The 12,982-nt window shown below is 36.6% G+C and overlaps 1 protein-coding gene across 5 annotated transcripts in view; it reads right to left on the reverse strand.

Annotated features, from left to right (window-relative positions):
* Positions 1 to 12,982, reverse strand: part of MME (membrane metalloendopeptidase) — a 51,576-nt gene that overhangs the window by 13,021 nt on the left and 25,573 nt on the right. For all 5 annotated transcript variants that reach the window (XM_049803294.1, XM_049803295.1, XM_049803298.1 and 2 more), the window contains exons 11-17: positions 12,490 to 12,626; positions 12,264 to 12,357; positions 9,136 to 9,264; positions 8,087 to 8,185; positions 6,113 to 6,193; positions 4,722 to 4,825; positions 2,164 to 2,222 (exon numbers count right to left, since the gene is read on the reverse strand). In XM_049803294.1, coding sequence (XP_049659251.1) covers positions 2,164 to 2,222; positions 4,722 to 4,825; positions 6,113 to 6,193; positions 8,087 to 8,185; positions 9,136 to 9,264; positions 12,264 to 12,357; positions 12,490 to 12,626 — 703 coding nt within the window. The remainder of the gene's footprint in view (positions 1 to 2,163; positions 2,223 to 4,721; positions 4,826 to 6,112; positions 6,194 to 8,086; positions 8,186 to 9,135; positions 9,265 to 12,263; positions 12,358 to 12,489; positions 12,627 to 12,982) is intronic.

Here is a 12,982-nt window from a genome sequence, read left to right on the forward strand (position 1 = left end):
CATAATTTCCCTCAGAATCTGTGCAGCCCTGGACAAAAGAAAACATGCTGCTTTTCTTCTTGAATGTGTTGAGAACAGTAATGCCTTTACCAGCACTGTGTTGCACAGTATCCCCCCAACAGCCAGAAACACAGGTCAGTTCAATCCTGCATACCTGCCTGTGGGTCAGAGGTAGCTGGTACCTAAGGGAACATATGGTGGGCTACCTTACTAGCAGCAGCTCAGCTGATTTTTTTGAGGTTGAGTGGCATCCTTATGATCAGTGCTGCTGATGGAACAGTAAAGATCAGACGATATTAAAATATAATCATAAGAGCTCTAAATTTCCTACACATCATGCACAGAACTCCTCTTTAGAGGGATTTTTTTTTTTTAAAGCATAATACTAAGCTAATTCAGACATCACTCTAAAGATCAGACTGCTTTAATTATCCTGTGGCATGCCATAGCTAAAGGATGAGGTAAGAATTTGTAGCTCCTATTAACTGCCAGTCACCAGTTTCAGTCTTCCAAACCATGATTCCTTTTCTATGAATTACTGAACAAAACTATTTTAAACAAAGCCTTCTGAGCAGATTTTTGTGCTAAATGTTACTAATGAGCTTAATGCTCACTTAGCTTTGCCACCTGCCAAACTGATTGCGCTGTCTTGCCATCCTTAACCAAGCAGTGCTGGTCAGTTAAGTCAACACAGTTTTGTCTCTATAGTCTACCTTGGATTTCATAATGCTTATTTCATGTCTTCCCTATAGTACCCACTGCAAAGTCAGAACAGGTTGGGTTAACTGGAAAAGTTAATGAACCTTGGCAAATATCACCAAAGTTTTGACTAGGATATGAAACCTAAAAATAGGTTAGTATTGTAGCTGCTGAATTCCTCTGCAAACAGCACCATTTGTAGTGTGCTGTATTCTCGTCTTGTTTATGACTGCACCAATACAAGGAGTTTTCTCTATGCCTCCTCATTCTTGCCTGCATGCTGTTGAGGCTTACAATGCTGCAGTCCCACTGTGCCCACAATAGTACTCTCTGTGCTTCTGAAGGTGCAAGCTATTGCAAAGACACAGGTGACTAATGGGAGAAATAAGGATCATATTTGCAGAAGTCTGCTTAACAGATCACCTGACTCAGTAAAATCTGAAAATCTAGGACTGTAAAACTTTTTATCTTCAACTCTTCAGTGGGGACAGAAATAATTAAAAAGGAAAAATCCTTTTGGAAAGCTTGGCTTAGTTTATTTATTTCTTCCATTATAAACCTGATGCTACATGTACACTCGTGCAACAGTGACCATATGCCCCAGAAGCACTGACCCCATGAGTTCCTGCTCCCATACAGCATGGGACAAGTTTGCTTAGCACAGCTTCTGTGAAGCTGATCACTGCAGTCTGTCTTCTGAGCACTGGATCTTACAGCTGTGTATGGGAAAGTGCTGAAGTGAGGAAATAGAAACTGAGAACAAGCTGGTTTCTGCACTAATATTTCAGCATTATTTCATCATCAAATGCAGAACTTTTGTTGCCTTGATAATACGACTTTTTTTTAGACTCTCTGTAATTACCCTTATGGAAAGCAAGTGTACCACCTCATGAGAAAAAGCATGGGGCTTTGTCATTCTGGCCTATCATGTGAAATGTTATGGGATTCTGAGCAGTACAGTCAATGAACTGGTGTGTTCATTAACCAGAAGGATGAAATTCAACATCCTTCCCCAAGCCACACTAAATGAGCTTGTACAAAGGGACTGTGAAGGGGTTATAAGGAATGGAAGCCATGTGCACACTGTGGCAGAAAGATCCGCGGCTTTCTTTTAGTCAGTGTTTCCTTCAGGTAGAAGTGGTACTGTACTCACTGTTCATCCCTTAAAAAAAAAAAAGGCTGGGGCCACCAAATTTACTGGGTCATTAAACTTCTAGCCACTCCACACTGTTATTGTTTTCATGGCTGAATCCCAAGCCTCTGTCCTTGTTCTGTACAAAGGCAATTCAAAACACGAGGGAATGAAAACACTATGAATGAAACCTCCAGTTTTGCTGCACTGAGGCCCTTCTGCAACCCCCATAATATTAACTTCTTGATTTTAAGAATACATACATACATATATATATATAAAAAAATTTGACCATTAAATCTGTATCCAGTTCATAAGTTGGTAAACCTTACCTATCTGATTTCTACTTGCTGAATAAAAAGCATTGACAACAGCAGCTCCACTTATCCACCTAGTAATAACAGAAGGATAAATGTTAGAATTTCAGTTCTTAATGGCAGAGTTAACGATTACTAGAACAAACATAGAAACTGAATAACAGAATCACAGAATAATTGAGGTTGGAAGGTACTTCCAGAGATTATCAAGTCCAATGCCTCAGTGCGCTCAGCCTCTCATTGTATGTCAGACACTCCAATCCCTTCATCATTTTAGTAGCCCTTTCCCTTTGTTATCCAAACTCATTAACAATGATACTTAGGTTTTGTTTCTATTTCTGCTCATACTGCAGCATTGTACAGGCAAAATTTCCCACATAAAGAAACTGAAACACAGAACCTGAGGTTATAATGGTATCTAAACACTTGGGGATAATGTAACTTTTTTTAAGACTGCTTACTTAAAAGGATTTCTGTGTCACCTATTAGTACCCTATATCCAGCTATCTCAAATATCAGTACAAGTATCAGATTTGAGACTATTATAATTTTTTCCTTAATTTCTTGAGGAATGAAGGTACATGCAAAGATCATCATGAGCTCTTGTAACAGAGGCACGGCTTGATTCACAGTCCTATGGTTTAACTTAAATACTACCTACTCATTGATGAAGGCTCTCAGCATTACTTTTGGGTCCATCTCAACACATAGGAAATAATGAGTTTTAACTCTTTTTTTCTAGTTTACAGTTTTACTGGCTTTCATCAGTGATCACCTAATTAAATTCCTAGAATCACAAGCAGGGCTAGTGTTTTGCTGTGGGTTATTCTTGTACACATTTAATAATATTTCAGAAAATATGTCAGAGAAAATGAGATAACAGTTCTACAAAATAGAACAGCTGGGCCTTACACAACTGAAGTTTTATTTCCTGGCTCCGTGCTCTCTGAGTGAAATTAATTGCTATGATAAATGATCTATTTGATAACTGTATTGCATATGCCAATCATAAGCAATGCAAAGTATTCTAACAGTGGCTATTGCTTGATTAAGTGAAAATTAATTTGTGGAACAAATTATAACTATCAGAGGATAATCAATTGTGGTTGATACTTCCACACTCACTTTAGGTAATCTTTGAATGCAATTACACTTATGGTAGTTACTCCTAACTAACATAAATTTGTGACAACAGAATAGGAATTGTGTTAAATCAAGGTGAAGCAATTGAACAAGCCAAGCCCAAGCACAGCTTGAAGTTAAAATAGAGCGGAAGTGAGGTGGCTGTTAAGTGGAACATAAATTTTCAGTTAATGATATGTAAACACAGAACAGCAAAAACAACAGTTGGAATTATTTATCCACAATAATGACTATAGTTCTGAAAAGCTATGACATAGTATTTGGAAAATTTATAGTGGTCATTCCAGAGGTGTGAAGTATATACTTCATCTTCTGAAAAGGTAAGTTTGAAGATGCAATATGACTGACTAGAAAGAGTCCTAAACAGTTGCAGGGTTTGATTTTTTTTTTTCTTAAAAAAGAAGTCTGGAACAGCACTATGAAAATGATAAAGTAATTAAAAATAGAAACACAGAATCATAAAATAATTTACATCAAAAGGACCCTTAGAAGTCATAAACTAGATCAGGTTGCTTAGAGGCTTATCCATTCAAGATCTGAGTATCTCCAAGGATGGAGATCTGGAGGTCTCACAACCTCTCTGGGTCTTTAACCACTCACATGGTGAAAAGTTTTTCCTAACAACTAGTCAGAATTTTGCATATTCCAGCTTGTGTCTCTTCCCACTTGTCCTATCACTGTGCATCTCCAAGAAGAGTCAGGCTTCTCTGTGTCTCCTCCCATGAGGTAGTTGAAGACAGCAGTAAGACTTCCCCTCAGTCTTTTCTTTTTTTAGACTATACAAAGCTAGTTCTCTTATCCTCTCCTCAACATAAATCCAGTTCTGCAGCCCTTATTCAAATGAACAGTCTTGCAAAGTTTGCATGGACTATGGTTACCAGAGTCATCTTTCTGATTTGGTTTAAATTAACTTCCAAATGGGTCAGAGCTGGGACAGGAAGAGTAGCCAGGACAGCTAGGGAATGTGCCCTGTCAGTCTTTTGGTACATCTACATTCTACATTAATATTTTAATTCGGAGCAGGAGTACATTTCTGAAGTAAATTCCTGCTCATCTTCATTTAATCATGCTTTCTCTTTTCTCATGCAGTCTCTGAGCAAGAGAAATGAAATTCTCAGGGATGACATTCATTTTTCACATGAACTTAATTAAAAAGCTGCTCTCCAGGAGTCCACTTAATCCACTCTGGGAGCTAAGGGACCAGAATAGACCTACTCCAGAATACTTAACCTTCTACACCATCTCCCAATTTCTTTGCCCTACTTGCTAATGTAGGTCCAGCCTTTGAGAAACAATGCCCTCTTACCTGCCCTCTTCATGGAGTAAAAAGTGCAGAAGGAAGGTCATTAAATCATCACTGATTACCCTCCAAATACCTCCTCCTGTGGAAACTGGATGAAAGACTACACACAATATTTTTAAATACTTACTCCTCTTTGTCCACCTTTTCTCTAAGCTTTTTCAACCTTTTCTTCTGTGTAAATACTAAATTTTCAATAATGTTTTCAAAGTATTCTTCTTCTTTGTAGTTCAACTAAAAAGAGGGAAAAGTACTTAGTGGTGGTGTTACTGAATTGCAATAAAAGACACATAGATCTGGAAAATCTAGTCTTAAGCATGATGAGCTAAGCAGCACATTTTTAAGAGTATCTTTTGATCTACAATTAGAATTTGGTTTGCAGTGCTGTGCTACATCACAGAGTTGATATTGTAGCTGGATACAGCTGCAGCTGCATAAATTTTTCCAGACATCTTTATTCCTTCTTTAATTTTTTGAGTGGAATTCAGCATTTGCTGGTTTTGACCCTAATCTCTGAGAGTTGCCAACCTGAAACCAGTAGCTACCAGCTTGGTAAGCTGCAATTCCACCTTAGAAAGAATACATGAATAAAGCTTAAATGGTGTTTTAAAAAGCATACTTTGGTTGTATGTCTCTATTTTTCAAAATTAAAACTGACTTCTAAGACATATTCTGCCTGAACTTACATGTATACTAAATACATTAATGGAGTTACTCTCACAAATCAACCTACAAGGTAAAAGAATACTGAGGTCACATTTTGCAGTGAAAAAGCTCAGATGCAGTTTAAATTATACGGGTCATCCAATGTCATACTTCAGGGACTAATTCTAATCCATGGACAAATAGGTACAGTTACTAAGTTACGTGTACTTGCATCCACTTCAACCAATGTTGCATCAATCAGTGGCAGATTTAGAAAAACTGGACTGAACACCATTGGCTTCATGTTTTATTCTAGCATAATTCCTCTAGAATTTATACATTCCCTTGAAATACCGTCAAATACTTATTACCATCTGTACTGGACCAGCTGTACTACACTGGCTTTTAATACATCCTTATTTACTATTAGTGAGGTGGGTACTGCTCTCTTCTATCAAGTAACTAGTGATAGGACGAGAGGAAATGGCCTCAAGTTGCACCAGGGGAGGTTCAGATTGGATATTAGAAAAAATTTCTTTACTGAAAGGGTTGTCAGGCATTGGAACAGGCTGCCCAGGGAAGTGGTGGAGTCACCATCCCTGCAGGTGTCCAAAAAACATGTAGATGTGGCACTTCAGGACGTGGTTTAGTGGGCATGGTGGTGTTGGGCTGATGGTTGGACTCAATGATCTTAAAGGTCTTTTCCAACCTAAACGATTCTATGATTCTATACCTGTGCAACTAGGTATAGAATCTGTGCACCAGATTGTGTTATTCTGTGCAGATGCATATGGTTTGGCTTGGCTATGAAGGTAAATTCACCATGTTTTCTCTTAAGACTCTTTTCTAATTATACTGCCTATTGCGGATACTTACCTCCTGGTACTCACTGTTCAGCTTATTGTCATCAATCACAATTTCATCTGGATAACCAATCCTCTCTCTAATTGCTGCTGCCTAGGGACAAGACAATGTGATACCCATAGCAAATTCAGCCATATTTTTAAATCAATCATAAATTATATAATAAATGCAATATGGAAGCAACTGCAGAAAACCCAGGATGTTAACTATTTATAGTTTTTGTTACATTTTTTTGTTCATTGAAAGCACTGTAAAGTTTATGGTTAATTGTAACAATGGAAAATTCTAGAAAGTATGTTCTGTTCCTCCCTTTGTAAGTAAACTTACAGAAATATGCACAAGATAGCCAAACGTACGTCAGCTATGCTTTTGAGTTGAAAGGTTGGTTTAAACAAATAGTAGAAATCCTGAAATATTTGACATACTTTACAGCATTTAAAATATAAATAAAATTAATAACTGGACATTTTTTAACTTCAGTACATTATAGAAAAACACATTTACAAATTCCCAGAAATTTGTACAGTTAGACTCAGTTTCGGTCTGTATACATGTTTCTTAACTAGCTGCCACATCTACATAGGACTAAAATAATTTCTTTAAGTGTTCCCAGATTTTGTCAATTTGAAGTCCTGAACAAAATTTTTAACCCAATCCTTACCCAGTTTCTTTTGATAGCCAAGTATTGATTTATATTTGATGGCAATGTCAGGAGTAATTAAAAAAACCCAAAGAACAAATGATTCTTCAGCAATTCTTTCTACTATTTCCATATAAATATGTCTCAATAAATTTGGTGGTAAAATCACATTATTTATACAAATTATTTTCTGATGTAGGCTATTCCCACAAACAAGTGAACATTATAAGCAACACATGGAGTGCACGGGTTTCTGATCCTAACTTTTCAGACAGTTTGCATTTCATTTTGTCAAATTGTTCGTAACAGTGGAAGTATTTCATAGACTTTGTACATATACTGTCTATGTCTAATCACAGTACAGAAATTAGGATTTTCAGTTTACTACGTGACTTATGCTGCCATTCCCGATTTCACATTACTGTGTGGTTCTAACTGATCAACATGTGTAGCTATGGAAGTAACACTAGGAATGTACATAAAAACCTGTTCATATAACTGCATCGTTACTGTCTGATCACATCAGAATCCGTGTAACCTCACTGCATGCCATGACTGTCTTAGCTATCTGTTGCAATTGTAGCTTTTTGTGGTCTTCACAATCTAGAGTTGTTTGATAAACCAGTAATATTTTGATAGTTATTTTTCTTTTTTTCTAAGATCTTCTAACATAAAATTCTGGAGGAAAATGCCAGGTCCCACTCTACAATTAATAAAACCATGATATTTTTCAAGCTTTTTTAAAATTAAATTTTAATAATAATTTATCATTAAAAATGCAAAATTAAAGATTTTTTAATTATCTCTACAGTATAACAAAATAGAGATGTAATAAATAGTTCTTTCAATTGCTTCACTCCCAACTCAGGGCTCTCTACAACTGATTTCTGTTACTTACTCCAGACTTACATGAACTGTCTAAAGCTATGTCTGCCCTTAAGAGAACTCACTGATGATGTCCAGTCTGTGGTTTGACTTTTTGTTTTTGTCCTGTTGCTCCTAATAGCTGGTCAAATCACCATAAATCATTCCTTCTCATTTTCAGTATTACTTTCTTGTAGATATTGACTGTCTAGCCCCTTAATCACTGATTTGCCTGGAGGTCTTAATCTTGTATATAGATTCCTCCTATTTTGTGCACTTAATCTCCACAGAGGCCTCTTCCCATGTATTCTGGATCTGATATAGGAAGTCTGTAAGCTGCTGTGCCTATATAAACACAAATATATGGGAGTTTGTATATATAAAAGTGATAGATGTTATGCTTATTTTTTTCAGGAAAAATAACTGAAATACTGATTTTTATAGAAATACACAACATTACTAATATTTAAGATTTAACTTACTTTTTGTTCTGCTTTCTTCTTGGTTTCTGCATCCATCCAGGTAAGTTCATCTAAGGTTTTTATAAAAACATCACGTATATCTGCAATCATTTCCTCAACCTTGGAAAAAACATCCGTATGTTACAAAACCACATAAAATGATCCAATTATTTTTCCACAGTTATGATTTGTTTATTACAGACTTCTTTTTTTTTTGCACTAGCTGCCTAAGTCTATGGTGTTTATCGGCCACACTCAAAATCTGGAGCTCAAGTTAAGTAGTACTTTTAATCTGTCCTGTAGGAGGAAAGGGAATAGGCATAAGCTCACAAGTCAATGCAGTTTAGTTACTCAGTTAACAAAACATCTGACAGATATCCATCCGCTGGATGTTGCGCATCTGATCAAATTACTGTGTATATGATACGTCAACCACAAAAAATGGTGTATCTTAAGCCTGGATTACAGTAGGAGTGATAGAAGGAAACTAAGGCTTAACTTCAATTAATTTTCAGCAATTTTCTGTGTGACTGAAGACAAAAAAGAAATAATCAATTGTCCTTATGCCCCATGTTGACAGGATGTGAACTCGCGTCGGTCTCAAAGAACAAGCAGACTGTTCATTTCAGTAAGTACTGTTCATTGGGCGTGCATACTGGCTTGGGCACGGTCCATTGCTCATGTGCCAATGGTGCTTTAGGCTCAAGGCTGGCTTATAGAACAAGTGGAGCAGGCAGATGCCTCTCTCCTTCCAAGTGTGCACACGTAATCTTTATATTTCACACGTTACTTCACACTGTTGTCATTTGCTTGGAAAGCAGGCCAGTTCAAGACAAGTAATGCAGAAGTACTTAGGTGCAAAGGAATGACTCTCCTAGCACATACGTTGTTACTCCTCAGTGGTACACTGATTGAGAAGGAAATCTGAAGGTTAGGTTTTTGAGAAAGTGACCTGCTACATAGAAAAGGTTAATAAAAATTGTAATCAAAGCTGTGTAAAGAACTGCATGGTAAGTGACAATTAAATGACACTTAGAGGGCACACAGGCTAAGTTTACTAAAAGCTTTACCACATGTTTACTGTCTCCAGCAAATGCTTCCTGTACATATAATCGTCCCACTGCATTCTCCATGTTGCCATTGACATAGTTTGCACAACGACGCCAAACAGCAGTTTCTGATGTTGTGCCGTAAAGTGCCTGTGAAACATAAACGTTAGGTAAAACAGTGACATTTGGGCCCACATAAGGTGAAGGAGAATGGTGACTGACTAGCAGATGTGTGTTTCAGAGAAGCCTAGTCAACCTTAAATACATGCATTTAATTCACAGTTGTGTTTATGGCAGCTATGTGGACTCACTCTGTAATGGGAACATCGGTCACAGGCTGAGGAAATACGAGAATCATTAGCAATATTCTTTATCCTTTCAAAACATGAAAGGTAGAGAGAAGAAAACTACTCTAAAAGCTAAGAATGGGAGATGTTAAAGAGGAGTACCCTGACACAAAGCTTTCACTGTTACAGGGATCTGTATTGCAGTTCCATCTCTGACAGGGCCATTGTGATTATGCAGCAAATTAATTTCTGCAGTGGTAAGACTGTGTTTTCTACCCAACCAGCAGCTTCTGTCAGAGCCTCCCATCTTTGAGAGCTTGCAAAGTAGAAGCTTGTTTACTCTATGTGATGTTGCTACAAGGCATTCAAGGATTTGGTCTTGATAATGTGTAAATATGTGATAAAGCGAGTGGTTAATACAATGGTATGGCATCTGAACACAAGGAATATAGCAGACAGTGTCATTATAGGGCAACTCTCTGAAATCCCATTCTATAATGAAGTTTATATTCCATAATGAAGCAGCTACCCATCTCTTCAGAGGTACAGATCAATGACTTATGGTGTTAAAAGCTCTGTAACTACTATACCTTGAACTGAATTACTAGGAAAATAATGTTTCTTTTTACTTTAAAGCATTAAGGACACAGGAATGGGCTTTTGAAAATGTTACCAGTACAACACAGCACAGAGATGTCTACTGCAGGTCTCCCTGGAGAGCCTGTGATACTGGAGTTTTTTGTAACTCATTACTGACAAATAGCTGAATAGACTAGAAAATCTGTCTGTCCTTAATCTGTGTCTTTCTTAGATACTCCCTGCACACAAACAGGCTGCATCAGTAGTCATTTGCTTATATAGCAAAAGCTCATATAGGAAAAGTAAATATGACCCCTCTCCCCCAGAAGTTAAAGCAAACCCAGTAATAAATATTAGCAGTACTGAGCTTAATCAAAATAATAACTAATTCATAATGACTACGCAATGAAGATTCTGGTAGATCACCTTGTGCTGCTCAAGCTTATCCTAGTCAATCATAGTTCACTTGGGTAGAGGGCTACTTGAGACCATGGTGGACTTGCATCAGACCAGGATTGCCCTTCACAGGAACCCCGAGTTAGACTCTTTTCAAGTAAGCCTAGTGTCACCAGAGGTGCATAAGAAAAACCAAAGTGGTGCTTTCTAGAGCAACAGAAACTTACCTGCTTATTAGTAAACATAACATGCAATTAAAATGTATTATTGTAGATTCATACATGTACAGTGCTGATGCATCTGAAATTACACCTCCTGATCTTATGGCGCATAAATTCTCAACTACAACATTGTAGGCAATGCGGTTTTTTTCTCTTTAAATAGATCTTGGGGAAAAAAGAAAGATACTGATGTGTTTCTTTGGTGGGAGTAATTGTATCCTGAGGACACAGTTCCAGTAGCTCTAAGTATTAAACTAGTATCATGATAGTACTCTGCATGCTCTTCCACCCCCACATCTGGGCTTCTTGACAGAAGATCTGATGGAAGGGCGCAATTTTGAACAAATGTTACAGTGAAAACTGACAATTTGACCTTGAGATGGAGAACCAAACTTAAGTGATTTAGAGTGACAGCATTGCCCCACAGTAACACATATAGGCCAGTCTACATGTGCAGCCTAGTCAGCTGTTGAGATCTTTTTGCTGATTTCTTAAGGAAGTGGTTGTAGATCCAGTGATATTTCTGCTAGGACTCTGGCACTTTCTGTAGCACATTTTAAACAGTATGTATTTAAAACAAATGGAGTTTTGAGTGACTAATCAGCCACACAACCCAGAAAAAAAATGGTATGGGAGACTCATAGAATGCCATAACTGTGCTAACGTTTATATATGAAAGCAAACTTAACAAGACAAATGCTAGTTTATTTCCAATGCATTTAGTGTGAGAAGTTCAAGCTATACTATATCATATATTATTAATTAGTTAGCAAAGAATTGTATGTTTTTATACGTAGACCACGGTAAAATATTTTCCTGTTGTTCTTTCAAACTGACTTTTTTCTAAATGAAAATTCCTCAGTGAAGTCCTAAGATGTAGTGGGGGATGACTTTAGTTTATAGAGTGCAAAACATACTATTCCCTGATGATGCAGACGAAACAAATATGAAGCTCGATATTAAAACAGTTTCATACTATAAAGGGTAGGGGAAAAAGCCAAATAATCTATGAATAAGACTGCCCTGTTCAGATATATAAAACTGACCAAACTGAATGTTTGTTGACTTCCTCCAGTAATTATTATCTTTTTCTGTAACAAGCAGAATCTCCTTAAAAAGCTGTGTATGTGTGTTAAAGTATGGCCATAACCTTTTTCAGTGGAGCTGAGCAAACTTACAAAGTAGAAAGTTCTACTGTGGAAATACAAAGAACTTCCATCTCCAACCTGTTTGTGAAATTGCTTAGCACTTCCTTAAAAGCACTAAAATACCTGCAAGATCAAATGACTGAAAAACAAGACTGGCCCCATAATGTTTGACTTTGAATATATTAATTTGGATGCTGAAGAGTTTGTAACAATCAATCAGAACTGTCATCGTTTGCAAATAACTGGGACTGTTCTGTTATCAAAATGGGGATTAATTTAGATTTGGAAAAGCATAGACACCAATTACTAGAACAGTGCTTTTCAAATTCACTCCAGCTATCAAGCATTTATCACATAATTTATGTGTACACTGCAGCAGAAGCTTCAGCAACCATGTCTAGCTTTTGTGTGCAAAATTCAAAATACATTAAATTTTTATAATTTACAAGTACATAAAAAAATTATCTTTTATGGTTCACAAAAGTCATCTTTACAAATTAAAAGATTAATTTATTCACCTTACGAAAAGCATTCCTTGTGTCCTTGTAGTTACGGCTTAGGCTGTTGACAAGATCCATTACGAATCGCCAGATCATGTAATTTTGAAGGTCTCTGTTTAACAAAACAACAATAATAAGCTGGTAATGTTTTTAGGCTTTTTAAGTTTATTGGAAATAAAGTGCAAATTACAAAATTACCTAACATACATACCTTGCAAATTACAAAATTACCTAACATACATACCTGCGAGTGTATTTATTAAGAATAGACTTCAGCCTGATAAGGTATTCTGGATCATAAACAATGACATGTTCAGTGTTCTCAACCTTAATTTGTACAGTTGACATTATATCATTTATGAATTTTGACCAGTTGAATACCTGGAAAATCAATATGCATTATTATATGGTTAAATCATAAAGAAACAGTATTTAGCATTTTTTCCAGTTTAAATATGTTTGCATAACACAAATGCTCTGCCTTTTTAGTTTTCCTAATTGTTGTATTACTTGTAATTGGAGTCACATCTGAGATAATTTATATCCTCTGTGCTCTAAAATCCTATTAAAATAGGGTCATATTTAGCAGAAAGGGTCGAGACATTGTTTTGATTTCAGACTAACACAATTAAAAATGCTATGACCCCTTCTTTTTAGCCTGGAAAAGCAGAAATGGTATATTAAATAAAATCATCAGTTGCCTTTTTGCTACATTTGGCTAAGAACTTTTAAATCAA

Source organism: Accipiter gentilis, chromosome 6 (genome assembly GCF_929443795.1).
Source record: "Accipiter gentilis chromosome 6, bAccGen1.1, whole genome shotgun sequence".
Classification (NCBI taxonomy): Eukaryota; Metazoa; Chordata; class Aves; order Accipitriformes; family Accipitridae; genus Astur; species Astur gentilis.